General features: G+C 37.0%; 1 protein-coding gene across 4 annotated transcripts in view; it reads right to left on the reverse strand.

Moving 5' to 3' along the window:
- Window positions 1-14,880, reverse strand: part of LOC108977380 (putative thiamine transporter SLC35F3) — a 32,465-nt gene that overhangs the window by 11,182 nt on the left and 6,403 nt on the right. For all 4 annotated transcript variants that reach the window (XM_018947040.1, XM_018947042.1, XM_018947043.1 and 1 more), the window contains exons 2-8: window positions 5,858-6,419; window positions 5,358-5,805; window positions 5,115-5,293; window positions 4,900-5,028; window positions 4,570-4,759; window positions 4,422-4,511; window positions 2,813-2,942 (exon numbers count right to left, since the gene is read on the reverse strand). In XM_018947040.1, coding sequence (XP_018802585.1) covers window positions 2,813-2,942; window positions 4,422-4,511; window positions 4,570-4,759; window positions 4,900-5,028; window positions 5,115-5,293; window positions 5,358-5,805; window positions 5,858-6,307 — 1,616 coding nt within the window. In that variant the 5' untranslated portion in view covers window positions 6,308-6,419. The remainder of the gene's footprint in view (window positions 1-2,812; window positions 2,943-4,421; window positions 4,512-4,569; window positions 4,760-4,899; window positions 5,029-5,114; window positions 5,294-5,357; window positions 5,806-5,857; window positions 6,420-14,880) is intronic.

The following is a 14,880-nucleotide window of genomic DNA, read 5'->3' on the forward strand; positions in this document are numbered from 1 at the left end:
AAAAAAAAAAAAAAAAAAAAAAATGCCAAAGTGAACAGTAAACAACAGCCTCGGATGAGAGGGAAAGTCGTTTCTCAACGAACAAAGACTAAAATCACTTATCATCCCTGTCCTGTCTATAGCGTGCAGAGCCATGGACGAACTAACATCTGATGAGTCAACGTTACGAGTTTTCGAGAGAAAGATTCTGCGGAAGATTTATGGTCCTTAGCTCATTGGCAATGGCAAATATCGATGGAATGATGAGCTGTTCGAGATGTACGGTGACATTGATATAGTTCAACGAATCAAGAGACAGCGGCTGCACTGGCTAGATGTCGTTTCGCCGGAGTTTAGCGACCATAGTTAAGAGTTTTGTAAGCTTCTGCTTGTTTGCCCTGGAGTGTTCGAAAACATATTTTGTAATAAATTAGATGTTTTAGCAAAGAGTTCTGAAATTTATTTAAGTTATTGAGAAACTCGATCCTTTGTGGTAAGGTGCTCATTTACTTCCTGTGGCTCCCTTTTTAGCTCGAAAAGAAACGTACATATGAAAAATATATTTAAAAAAATTTAAATTTGTTACAAAGTTACAAATTTAAAATGTTTTTAATATGTAAAAAAATGTTCAATAGTCAAAATAAAAATTGTATAATTTTCTTAACATGTTTGAAAAATTTAAATTTTTAATAAAAAAGGAAATTTTGTATACAAATGTTTAATGTACAGGTGGATTTACATGTGGTTCGTGTCTTTACTGTACAAATCTCTAAATTATTGGAAAGGCTTATCAACAAGCAAATATGTCTGTATGTACTTGTATATATTGTATTTACAATACCAAATGAAGGTTAGTTACAGTAAACTCCCAATACATGTATATATAGCGCCTAAGTAAAGAAACGGGGTGAGCAAACTCTAGTTTTCTTTGTGGTTTTCCAAAATCAAAATATATTACAAATCAATCATTTATTAGCCACAACGGCGATTAAGCTGATATATATGTATGTATATGGCGAATATTAACTGTAAATTGTTGTGTACAAGAGTATTCAAATATCAATATACAAATGAACGGGTGATGTTGTTGGTGGTTTAGTGTTGGGCAGTCCATAAACATTGGCAAATCTTTACGAAAAATGCACAAAAAGCCAGAAAGCCGGATAGTAAGACAGAGGCGAAAGGGAAACACAACAGACGCGCCTCCAAAGCCATATTTTATATGTATGTGAAGACATTTGTATACGTGTTTGTTATTTCTTTGTGTTGTTTTGTTTTTGTAAACGCCTACGAAAGGCTTGTGGGCGGTTGGCAACATTGATATATCATTATTGAAGTATTATATGCCTAACTGATATAATAACAGTATATTTGTATATTATGTATATATTAGTAGCTTGTTTGTGTTTACTTTGGGAATTGTTGTTAGTATATAGAGTAGTGGTTAGGAAAAGTATATAATTTGATAGTTTATATATATAGTATATAGTCGTTAGAGCAGGTTGAGAGTAGTAGTAGTGGTAATAGCTGTCTCTTATACACATCTAGATGTGTATAAGAGACAGGTATATAGAGTAGTGGTTAGGAAAAGTATATAATTTGATAGTTTATATATATAGTATATAGTCGTTAGAGCAGGTTGAGAGTAGTAGTAGTGGTAATAGAAGTAGTTGTGGTAGTGGTAGTAGAAACACATAGTAGTTGTAGTTGTAGTGGTAGGCAACCAAAGTTGGTAAAAAGAAACGCAAAACGCACATCAGCTCAGGAACTCAGTAAAAAGTCTCCATTAGCGCTAATTGCAACAAAAAATTTGTGTTGTAACATTACGCTGTTACAAAGTTTTGAAAAAAAAAACATTTAACTCTAAATAGCTGATTCTTAGAGAGTTTTTTTTTACAAAGCAGCGCTAGTGAAAATTAAGATTTGTAAGTCTATGGCATACTATAACTGTATAAACGAATGCAAAGTAGCTGTTGAATGCTGTTTACAGTGCAACACCCTTCTATAAGGGATTTCGAAAGTGTTTTCAAGCTTCAAAAAACATTTAAACAGTTATGCACTTGCGTTTCAACATTCTAAAATGTTGCCAGCAAAATTCGCTAATTTTTTCCATTAAATAGTTGATTACAGAAGCACAAGGCTAACTTCGCAGCTATAAAAAAAACGGTACTCTAGAAAAAAATCGCAATTTTCCAAATTGGCTAGAATGTATGTAAGTAACTTCATCCGATAATTTGTTTTTTGGGTAGTTTTATAATATTTTTTGTGTTCGCCTACCGCATGGGGATAATGAATTTCAGCTAATTCACAACAACATTGGTAACGCAGTATAGCACGACCACTCTTTCTGAAATATTACGGGCATAAGAATATGAGAAAATTAAAATGTATTAATTTCAATAATTTTCTTTTTTGCTAAAAAAAACGTAATAAATTGAAATTTTATGCATAAGTATTTTGTATAAAAAAATATTTTCAATGCTTACAAAGTATATTTATATGCATGGGTTGTATTAGAAACGGGTTAAAACTTTTTATTAGCATTAAATGTTTAAAAAATTAATTAATTTAAAAATTAGCAATTTCTTACTAAAAATATTTGTATTTAAACGTTTTTTTTTAATGAAATTTAAATGTTTTTATTTTATCTAATTCCCAACTGCTATTTAGCTTAATTATAAAAGTGTGTAATCAAAGTATTTAATCAACTAATTTTAATAATAAGTAATTTTTGATTTGGACGTCGACAAAAAATTAGCATACTAACACAAGCACAAATGAACTGATTCGATTTTTATTAAATTTGCCTGCAACAGTTGAAATTTGGTCTTACCTCAGCAAGCGCGTTATGTAGTCCGGCCAGTTTTCGGGGAACATAACTAGGAAAAAGCCAACCGCGATTAATATGACACCGGCCAATTTCATTCCGGCGAATGTGGCGCCGTACAGCACAACGTCCAGAGCTGGGGAAGACACAAAATGTATAAGAAACTTTGCGTTTAAGGCATAAAAGAGAGTAGAATTAATAGTATAAAAAAGATTACAGAAAACGAACACGGACAATGCCGTACCCACGTGAGCTTCTCGCTCATGAAGAGTTTCTCAGGGTTTTAGAGCGCTACAAAAGACGGTCCCACGACAGTCGGGTCTACGAAAACCGGAACGGACCCGGATTTTTATCCGGCCAAGGACCGTCAACTCGGCAGAATTCTGCCGTTACAACAACAACAACAACAACGGATTTGGATATCAATGAAATGCTTTATTCCCGTGAAACTACATTCGATTCTATTGTATATGGAACATGATTTTTTTTTGCATGAACTTCACGGGCACGCAAGCCAAAGTCGAGAAGCTGAATCGGTGATGCCGAGGATGGTTGTTCGATGAAAATCTGTATCATTTCAAGTTGTCAAGTGACCAAGCGGCTTCAGTTCTTGCATAAAGTTGATCTTATAAAGATGTTGGCCAACATATTTTCGCAAAATTCTCCACAACGACGTCACAGAGATGCCAACGCTTGAGAACGACGTGTGAGAGACTGATTTTGGGTCTTGATACGCTAGCGGCAGAAATATTCTCGACAATACGGGCACTTGTATGTCTCACTGGCACGGAAACATTTTGTACTGTGCCTGTGAACTCAAATTTTTCCACTAGACGCTCAATTGTTGATCTGACAGATCGATTATGACGACCAATTATTGGTCGTAGCGCTCTTAAATTTGAGGCCACTGACTCCGAATTTGATCTCTGTGATGCCTTATTCCAAGTTTCAGAATATGAGACTTATGAGCTTTAAGCAGCCTTGGAAGGAGCTGAACGGTCTTGAGAGCTCATGAGGATAGAGTTCTCGGCTACAGCGTTTCACTTTTCTTTCTATAGTTTTAAGTCTGGGAACATAAAAGCATTTATGAACATTCATAGGTTACTAAAATTCTCTTTCTGAGAATGTTTGGCCGGAAGTTGTGTAAGAGATTCTATATTAAATTGTAGAGTGCGTTGGGCTATTTAAACTTAGATACCGAAATATAAGCTGTCGATTCCTTTGAACTACCTTTTCTCCCATTTAGATTTTTCATTCTATTTGGCGCTCAATGTATAATATATTAGTGAACAAGGCTTTAGACTCAGACCAATCAATTTTAATAAATGACTCCTAAAAACCTTTTTAGTTCATGGAATTCTGTTGACCAACTTTCTCCTATCGACTTTTGAGTACCGTAATGAATCTGGAACCAATTATTTAGCTGTCTCATAAGGCTCAATTGATGCCTGCGATCAAGCTCTTTGAAAAATAACGATACGAGGGAGTTTATTGTACCTGTTGAGTGGTCATCTTCTAAATTGTCTACTTTTCATTTTCATCCAATTTTTCAACACAGTTATATGTACCCTAACCTGTGCTTACTATTTTCCTTACATCCGTGCCTTTCACTTACCTCCTGAAACTGGCACTGCTGTTATCAAACCCAACGTAACAAACATATTATAAGTGACGGCTGCGCTGAATTGCATTAGTATGTGGAAAACTGAAATATATAAAAAGATTTAATAAACCGTTTATATTGGTAACCGAAGTGCATTTACCCAATAATAAAATACTGGCGATTAATAAAATAATCCATGGCATACGATCCGGAGGCATGCTCTCATAGCCCGCCAAATAGAGGCCCACACAGACGGGCCATAACAGCAACGCATTCAGAAACCCGAGTGTGGTGAAAGCAAAAGCAATTTGACCAATCGGCGGATCGCCCATCACTTTGCGGAACATAACCTAAAAGCAAAGTATAAAGAGAGTGGTAAATAGCTTACAAAACATTTCAGCAATACTGACAAACAATTTTTTTTTTTAACAAACGAAAAAAAAGAAAACTCATGAGCAATATGCAAATGACACACGGTCGTAATACCCACCCTGAATACTGCATAACCGGCAGCGCCCAGTGTTGCCAACACAACACCGCTCAGCGTGCGACTCTCGGTAATGCCGTCCATGTAGGCCAGCAGCGCAATGCCCGTGTCGCAAAGAATAACCGCAACAATCTAGAGGAGATTAAAAAGCACTTAATTGAATTTATTTCAGTAACAATTTAATGCCATGTCGCATGGCGCTCAAGGCATACACATACCCGCACGCCCACAAATTGTTCGTGAAGAATGACCCACGACAACAGGTAAACACAAGCGACATTGGTCGCAAACAGCGCCATGGCATCGGTGGCGAAGAGTACACGCAGGGACATGGTGTACAGATAGGTGGTCACCAGCCAAAGGATGCAGAAAGAGAGACAACGGTTGAGGAAGCGACCTAAGTGGACGTTTGAGTTGAGTAACATATGTAGGCAAAAGTTTGCTTTCCTTTGGAATCTTACCGATGGTAAAACCTCGATCGCGAAAACCGCGCAACACATCGCCCAAAATTTCGCCTGGCTTGTCACATTTGCGCAACGAAACACGTCCCAGTATGTAGATGGGAAAGAAGAAAAATGAAAAATTTGTGAAAAACCAAGCGGCGAAGAAGGGCGCACGAAATACTGTCGACTCTGGCGAAATTGGCTGTGCGACATGGAACAATTTTGTAACATCCTCCACATCATCGACGCTCAATGCGTTGTCACTTATACCCAAAATATTTCTCGGATCATCGTCATCCATATTTGTGATCAAATCCAGATCGATGGCGCGATTTGATGTACTATCGAAATCATCTGCGGTAATACTGGCATAGGTGCTGCGATTCAAGTAGAGGAACTTGATGCAATGCGTGGCGCCGACCCACGACGCGGTGACGAGTATGGTGACACAAACACCAAAGTACATCTATACAGAAATGTTATATTTCAAGTTGCAAAACTGAAAGACAATTACTCACCTTTCGCGCCAGTTCGGAGCAACACGACTCCTTGCATGCTTTTAAACGACGAAATCGCACTTCGGTGCCATCTGGTCCCGCCTCCAAAGTAGGTGTATCTGGTTCATTTGTACCACCACTAGCGCCACCGGGCCCCACACCGACAATACCACTGACACCACAACTACTTACGAAACTACCGCCGCCAGCACCGAGTCCACGTCGTAAACCTGGATGTGTGCCAATCGGCGTTGACGCATCACGTGCATCGGAATGTATTGTTATAACCTCACTGGGATCCTGTTGACTCGATGATATAGAGTCTTGGTGGGCAATTTGTGGATTGCTGGCGTTGAGCGCATTACTAAACCCACCATATGGACCATTCGGAGAGTCACCGGTTACGACAACGGATGGTGTACGCACCCGTTTCGGGTTGAAAATGGCGGGTATCTCTCCGTCACGGGTCATGCTATCGATGATTCGTTGTGCACTCACAATGATAACGATACATTATTTTTTGGCTATGGGTTAGGAGTTGAGCGGCTTTTAGTTATTTGATGAATTGACGTCACGGAGACAGCTGAAAATGAAGTAGGCCCATAATAAAGGATAGTAGGAATTATGTGACACTTTTTAAAGTTGCTTTTTATAATCTTTTAGAGTTCGTAATTTAATTTACACATGCAATATAAGTTACTGAGTGGAACTTATTATGTCCAACAGTCAACCCTTGCCAATTTGAAGACTCTTTTTTTTCTGTCCCATTCTTATCTTTTATCGTTGATGACTTTGTATATGTAAAGAATTTATTTAAGGCGAAACTATCCGTGGAGTTCTCAAATTTAAAATTAAAGGGTGATCCATTTCGAGATTCCCTACTACCTTTAAGAAAAATACAGAAACTTAAAATTTAATGGTTAGTGTTTACTATCATGCTATAGAACTTTCTTGGCATTTATTTTTGAAGATTATTTCTTTTAAAGCTGCTCGCGGCTACGTCTCAGATCCATTGAGTGCAAATTTTGATGAATTGTTCGAGCATTTCGATTGGTAACCGACGAATGACACGCGTTATGTTTTGCTCCAAGGCCTGAATCGAAGCGGAATTGTCCGCATACTCATTAGACTTTAAATACCACAGGAAAAATTATCTGCTCACCGAAGTATTCTCTCAATAACTCCATTGATTGATGCGATGTTTGGGAAGTAGCACCGTCTTGTTGAAACCAAATGTCATGGGAACATAACGGTCGAATTGACGGTTACTTTCTCAAAGGAATGTTTTTTGAAGATATATGGACCGACGATTCCACTGTCCCCCAAACCACACCAAACCTTTGTTTTTTTTTTGGTTTTTTGATAAATTGACAGTTCTTGCATATATTCAGGTTGATCTTCATCTCAAATGCATTTATCTTGTATACCTACACATTGAAGCAGAAAAGGGCCTCATCACTGAACAAAATTTAGGTCGAAAGCGTCGAATCTTCTTGCAACTTTCCACTTAGGAGGCTCGAGTGGCTTAAGTTCTTGCACAAGCTTTATTTTGTACGCCTTCAATTTAGGATTTCGACGCAAAATGCGCCAAGTCGTTCCATACGTTAGTCTGATTGCTGCAAACGGCGCCGTATCGATTCATCTCGGTCTTCATGTGCATTTTCATTTACGGCTGCTATGTTTTCTCCAATGCGTTCTGGACGTGGACTATTCGGTTGAATTGTATCCAATGATGGGTCTGAAAATAGGTGATGATGTTGCACGAAGCACGCTTTACAGATCGTGAATTTTCGTAATAAAGTTGAGCTATTTGTAAAAGTTGTTTAGGCGTAAGTCTTTCAATGATGAAATGCCAAATAATACTCAACAGAAATAAAAAAGGCTATTGAAAAAAGCATCTCAACTTGGATCACCCGTTATATGTATTTTGACTTTATGAAGGTTCTTAAGCCATTCGGAGGAGATTTAAGCTTTTGGAAATCTACCAGGTATGTGGTACATACATACATATATGAAAAGCTTTTATTTCTTGAAAATTTAACAAAACCCGAACATTTTGGGATGAATATATTATAGTTAATGATATCGAACTCTGGTACCGTAACTCAGAGCGGTTTTATAAAAAGTTCTCTTTGAACCATTCTTAATGAAGCAATTTTTTTTTTTATTATTTTCAGTGCACACTTTGCTCACTCACAGAGTTTGTAAAGTAAGGTATAAATGAAACGTCTTAGCTGCTGACAAATAATATCTCTCCGACTTGTTAGAATCCCAGCAAGTATTGATGCATATGAAGGACCAAGATGTAGGTCCCGAGCTCTTTAGCTCTAATAACTCTTCCAACTATTTTTGGGTTCTTGACTTTAATTCAAGGAGGCAAAAGGCCGAAATCCAAGAAAACATAGTACAAATCTATTGTGTAAAACTAGGCTGAATACCTAACCTCAACACACTTATCATAGACAAGCATCTGGAGGCCTTACGTGTCAAAATTAATTAAAAGAAACTTAACCTCCCCATCGTCAATCGTGAAATGTTTCGTGCGTGCACGAGTGAACATGCGTGCATTGTTGGCGGTAATTCAGCGAAGCGCCAAATAGCGAACGTGCAAATGACGCTATAATTTATTCGCATTGCGATTAGGCGAAGGTTCAAGTTCCAGCTGTACCGTTATAAATATACACAAATATACACACCTACAAAAATACTAAAAACAGTCTTAGCCACACTAACCGTAATCACCGCCATGTTTGACTAACGGTCACAGGCCATGCACACTTTGGCTTCCCAGCAATCAACTTGTTGTCCAGATTACCGGATTGTACCGAGCGAAAAGTGAAATAAAGAAATAGAAATAAAAAAAAAAAACGCTTTTTAGCGGACTAAATAAAAATCCGTTAAGTGTTGCACGTCGAAATGAAGAAACGGCTAACTGTCAACTGTCAACTTGGAGGCACTTTTTTGACAAATAAGCGTAGAAACCGCTATAATGTGCCTCGCACGTGTTTATTTTAAATGTGAGTGAGTGTGAGTGTATGTGTGGAAGAGATGCAATGCGTTGAGTGCTGCGAAGGCTTAAAGAGAGGCCGAGGTTGAATTGAGGTCTACGCGACACAACCTTCAACAGTGTCAAGTACAACGACAAAACACACATACATACACAGACGCTACTGTTCAACGTCATTACAAATTTACACTCCCAAATACATATATGTACACACACACTCACACGCTCAAGCATCGTGTCGCATTATTATGCGATTTGGTTGCTTGGTCTAATGAGCGTTGTAACAAAGCAATTTCGAGGCTCTTTCGTTCTTTGCTGGTCCATGATCTGTGTGTTTGTTGTGAATTTTCGTCAACAGCTCATACGGTGAAGGTCACCGGAGGCAATGTCAGCCTAATAATGTCGTAATTTACACATTTATGATGAGAAATGTTCTGTTTGCATGTTGCTGCTGAAAATTTGCATATGTCACGTGACCTCCTCCACTCACACACCAACTTATATATGTATATACAAAATATATATATAACGGGGCGTGCTTGTAGTGGTATTTGCTGCAGCTGAGCATTCTCGGCACAAAACTCGCTCCAAAACACCTGCGAAGGCTGTGTTGCCTTAACGGTTATTATTACTCGTATAATATCCTTACACTCTTCGTTTGGACGTTTCGCATTGGCATTTGCATTTTTTATGCGCTCACAAGTGTTCGGTTCACGCAATTTCAGAAGCTTTAATTAAAATAAACCAAAGTTGTGTGTTTTAATAGCGCTTGGCGGCTGCCATGACAAAGAAGTACCAGGTTATTCAATTGGGATGAGCCGCCGTGGGGAGATTATGTCTTATTAACTCATGAAATAGTCAATGGAATCATGGATGACAGGTTAGAAGTGCAAATACAACCTGCTTTTAATCAATTATTAATTTGATGAGAATGATGTGGCACCTAAGAGCTGAGTTTCTAATCTACCGAGAGAACAATTCGCTGTCACTAAAACGTCAAACGTATTAATTTAGAGAATACCAAATGTTGGATCAGTATCGCTGCCAGTAACTCACGTTTAACTTCATATTAAATATTTTTTTTTGGTCTTGAGTCTGCTCTGAAGGCGTATGTAATATAAAAAAAACCTAAGATTTGTTTTAGGTATTGAAACTATTACATTACCTTAGTTCAGATTTTATTATTTTTTACCGAGATCATGTGAAATAAATTATTTTCCGAGCTAAAGAAGAGTTTTTGTGATATCCCTCTTACATCAGGTTCTGATATCTTATTGCGACGAAACCATAACAGAAATTTTAGTAGAACAATGAGCGATGTTAACATATTTGTTAGATAGAATGTATCTTGGCAAGCTCTTTGGAATATAATAGATATAACCTGAGAGTGTACACGAAGACCGCGGAGTGTCGATTTGGCGCCGTTCGTAGCAACTCGGCCTGACGCATGGATACCTTAAATTGAAAGCGTAGAAAATACAGCTTGTGCAAGAACCGAAGCCTCAAGACCTTCTCAAGTGCCATAGCTTCGCTTTATAGGGTCTTGGAAATTTTCAAAAAGATCCGATGTTTTTAAGCCAAATTGACCGACGTTTTCAATTGCTGACCGTCATAGTGCCATGATAGCCGACTATATGATGTCACACATATCGCATCAATCAATAGATTTATAAGGAAAACACTTTGGTAAGCAGATAATTTTACGTTTTGGATTGGCCACGAAGATCATGTGATATCACACCGTTAGATTTTTTACTGTGGGGATATGTAAAGCCTAAGGTCTATGCGGACAATTCCCCTTCGATTCAGGGCTTGGAGCAAAACATTGCGTATGTCATTCACCAGTTATCAGTCCAAATGCACGAAATGCCAAAGAATATTCTTTCGAAGCATAATCAGCATTCCCCATTAAATTTGAAGATTCTGTGATTTTTCTATAATATGTTTATTTTTGTACCCTGAACATTGTACAAGTAAGTTTGCCACGAAGTGCGCAATGCCTTGAAAGTAACGTCGGAGACCGTTTAAAATATATACATATATTTACTCGAACTAGTTCCCTACTATTGTACAAAGCTATCATGCATACTGAACGCTCAAACCTCAGCTCCCTTCAATACCATATAGTTACAATACGAACTGAAGAGGTAACAGGTATCGATTACTGAAAATAATCAAAATGTAAAGATTTGTGATAAGACAAGAATCGGGTTTGCTCTCGATAATAGTATCTATATATTTTTCTTGTGATGTAAGCATGTATTTTTAATATCACAACTTTTCTTGACAAAACTAATATCAAATGTCTATTTGAAAAGAACATAAGGTCATTGAGTTTCCGAAGGGATGAATTTGCATTATTTTGAATAATATTTTGTGCAACAACAATGCATAATTTGTAAATTAAAAACTTCTCGTAATAAATGAAAATGAGTCGTTATCGATTGTTGAAAAATTATTTCAATTATTTATTGAACATTCACCGCAATGTGGCTTACCCGTACAAAAAATAGTTAATTATTTAAAATAAAGATTTTTGAATCTACATCCAAAATAATTATTCCTTTGTACGATTTATAACACAGTACAAATCAGGGTGATGGTACTAGGTCAGTATAGTAAAACCCTCGAAAGGGTTTGACGTTCGTATGTATCAGTTTTTTTTATGACTTTTTAAATTTTTTCCTTATTTCCCATGGTTTTCCATCTTAACAAATTAATTTTTTCTAATCAGGCGTACTAAATGGTCCAGATATACGAAAGCTGATTAAAAGTGACGCATTCAACAATATTTTGATTGATATACTATATTGGATGCATGGCAGGCAATCAAAGAAGTAATAGAAGGCCTGTTGAGAAAGCATCGTTCTAACAATTACGATGCTTCTGTTGCAAGGATGTTAAGAGCATTCTCGGAAATTGTTGTTTTTTTTTTTTTTGCTTTTCGCCAAACTGTTACAATTAAGCGAAAAACAGCAAGATAAGGAAAAAAGGGGCCATAAGGTCGTAAGGTCATAAAAAAAAACTGACACATACGAACGCCAAACCCTTTGAGGGTTTTACTATACTGACCTAGTACCATCACACTGACTTGGAATTTCTCACCCTCTAGACAATAATCTCAAAAATGTTGAACAGTGTAGTAATAAGAAATTTAAATCGAAATTTTCTTTCCTTGTGGGCCACCGTATGGACAAATGGTTATACCCCCTCTAGAAATTTGAAAAAATCGAATTTTTTTCATAATTCGATAGTTTTGATATTCAAAAAATATCTCCCTAAAAGGATTTTTCAAAACTCAAATTCAAATATTTTCAAAGTTATAGCCATTTTGGTGACGTGGCAGCAGGACCGGTTGAGCGAACTATCTATCTATCTATTACGCTGCCCAAAACTTAACGTAAAATTTTAAACGCGTTTTTCTCAAAACTCCTTGTTGATGCGGTGGCCACAATATCAACCTCAAGTTTGAATCAGTCGATTTATTTGAAATTTGGCATGAATATTCTTTATATCTCTAGCACTAGAAGCAACAAAAAATAAAAATTTGATAATATTAAAAAAAAAAAAATGGAAACATTGAAAAATTTGTGAAAAAAATCGACCTTTTTAAAAAATTAAATTAAATTAAAAAATTTTTATTTTTTATTTTTTGTACTCTTCTATGTTTAATAAACAAATGATAAAAACACGGATAGCAAAAATATCTAGTGCTTATTTTTTATTATTAATGAATACTTACTTGCTCTACTGTAGAGAGAATTTTCATTATTTGCTGTCGATTGCTTTGTGTGGAATGAAATGTGCAATTAGGTCAAGTGGAAATTATAAAATTCATTCCAACTAAATTATCTTTGAATTAAAAATGAAGAGAAAAGCTGACAGTAAACGATTAGAATTATTTATGTATATTTACATACACAAATAAAAAGATGTTTGTAGCTTTGTGAGTGTTTAGTCTGAGGCATAGACACATAGCGTTCTCCAGCGGCGCAAAGCAATCAACTCAAGTGCCGTATGACAGCAGGAGCAGCAAACCAAGTCACTGCATTGCTGGCACAGCACGAGCACCAACAAAGAGTGGCAATAACATTGGCAAGCGCAAAAACCAATTATTATATAAAATAAAAACAATGAAAGTAAATCTGTATGAGTGAAAGCTGGCTGTGGAAAAATATAGCAATTAGAAAGATAAGTAAGGCATACCAACTAAGTTTAATGTAGCATACTTTGAGGCGTCTTGCCAGTATTATCTCATTTGTATATGTATGTGGGTTTCAGTGAGTATTAAAAACATAAGTATGTCAATTTTTATATGTAAACATGTGCATGAAAATATATTTACAGCTTAGAAGCTCAGTCTACTAACAATAAACTGAATATCGCGGAGCCGAATCAAAAGAAAAAGCAGAAATCAAGCTCATCTAAGCGCCACCAACGCCCACAACATGCCTGTACATTTCAATAGTTTTGTGTGCTTTGAGGCTGGCGGTGTGCGGTGGTGATGAAACGTTTGAGGCTCGTGGCAGTCTATTATACTGGCTATCCAAAGGCACAATACACAAGACAAGTAGCTTGCTTTTGCCTTGTGCGCCAACCACCCATTTTCGTGGTCAGGGCTTTGCCAATTAATATTCTAAACAGCTGTGCAAGTACACGCGCCTATATGTATGCTAATGTTTTTAACTTGTCAGCTTGGAGATGGCTTCGTTAGCCACAGGAACGCTGTGTACAACAGGTGGACTGACTGACAGCGCAGTACTGTTATAAGTGTGCTGGTATATACTGCTAGTGTGTGTGTTTACACGTATTTAAGATTGTTTGTGTGTGTGTGTTTTCACGTATCTTATATTTATTTGCTTATACCTGCTGCGTTTACATTCGCCATTGAACAATCACTTGGAGAAATGTGGAATTATTTGTATGCGGTCTATTTATTTATTTATTTCTCTCATTCTTTTTGGACGACCGCAATTTTGTCGATACCCTTTAGTGATTCTCCACACTTCCTTTCGCATAGCGCTCATTCTTTATTTACTCTTACTGCTTGGGCTGTCATTCCCATGACATTTCACTGCATTTGTGCTGCAGTTGTCTGACGATTTGAGTCTGCACTTCATATGCACTTAACTTGAAACGCTCTGACGGTCGTTTGCTTACCGTAACACAAGTGCACCACATGCACACACAAACATTTATTGTCTAAATGGTAACAAATGTGGTAAACTATAAAGCAGAGACGAGAAGTGGAAAACTGTTGTGCGTATTTGGATTTTATTTTTGTAAGACTAAATTTGGCATTCCAGCAAAGTGCTCTTTCGCGTAGGCATATGTATACATATATACATTTGTATTTATGTATTTATATGAAAGCAATTATAATAAAATTACTTCGACATTGACATTTTGAGAGGACATTACATTTTCAATGATTTAGAAGCTTAACCAAATGTTAACTTCTGCTGCACCGTGGCTATAATACCCTTCACATGACGATTTGCATTCAATGGCAAGTGGTTTACTGGTTCTTTCTAGCCATAAACAACTTTCAAGTCAAATTAGAGTTACTTAGAAAGAAAAAGGAATCCTTTATAAAGAATTTCACCTTGATTTTTCCGGTCTGGTTTGAAAGAGGAGTAATCACAGTCAAATCTCGATTCGGCGCTGTTAAAATTTCGTGTTGTTTATGATATTTTGAGTTTACTTTCACTTTTTAACCAATAAATTTTTTCTCTGCCCGCTGAATGCCAGTGAAAGTATATATACAAAAATGCGGACACCTCACAATCTGCGCCAACTACCGTGCGATAAGCCTCTTCAACATTGCATATAAGGTTCTATCGAAAGTAGTGTGTGAAAGATTAAAGCCCATCAATGAACTGATTGGTCCTTATCAGTGCGATTTCAGGCCTGGGAAATTAACAACAAATCATTCTCCAAGCGCCGTAGAGAATGTACAATCTTCTATAAGAGTGTAAAACTGTTGGAGTGACATCATTGCCCTCTACAACCGCGCCATTAAGTCTGCTTTCTCCAG

The sequence above is a fragment of the Bactrocera latifrons genome, unplaced genomic scaffold (genome assembly GCF_001853355.1).
Source record: "Bactrocera latifrons isolate USDA-ARS-PBARC rearing strain unplaced genomic scaffold, ASM185335v1 scaffold_88, whole genome shotgun sequence".
Lineage (NCBI taxonomy): Eukaryota > Metazoa > Arthropoda > Insecta > Diptera > Tephritidae > Bactrocera > Bactrocera latifrons.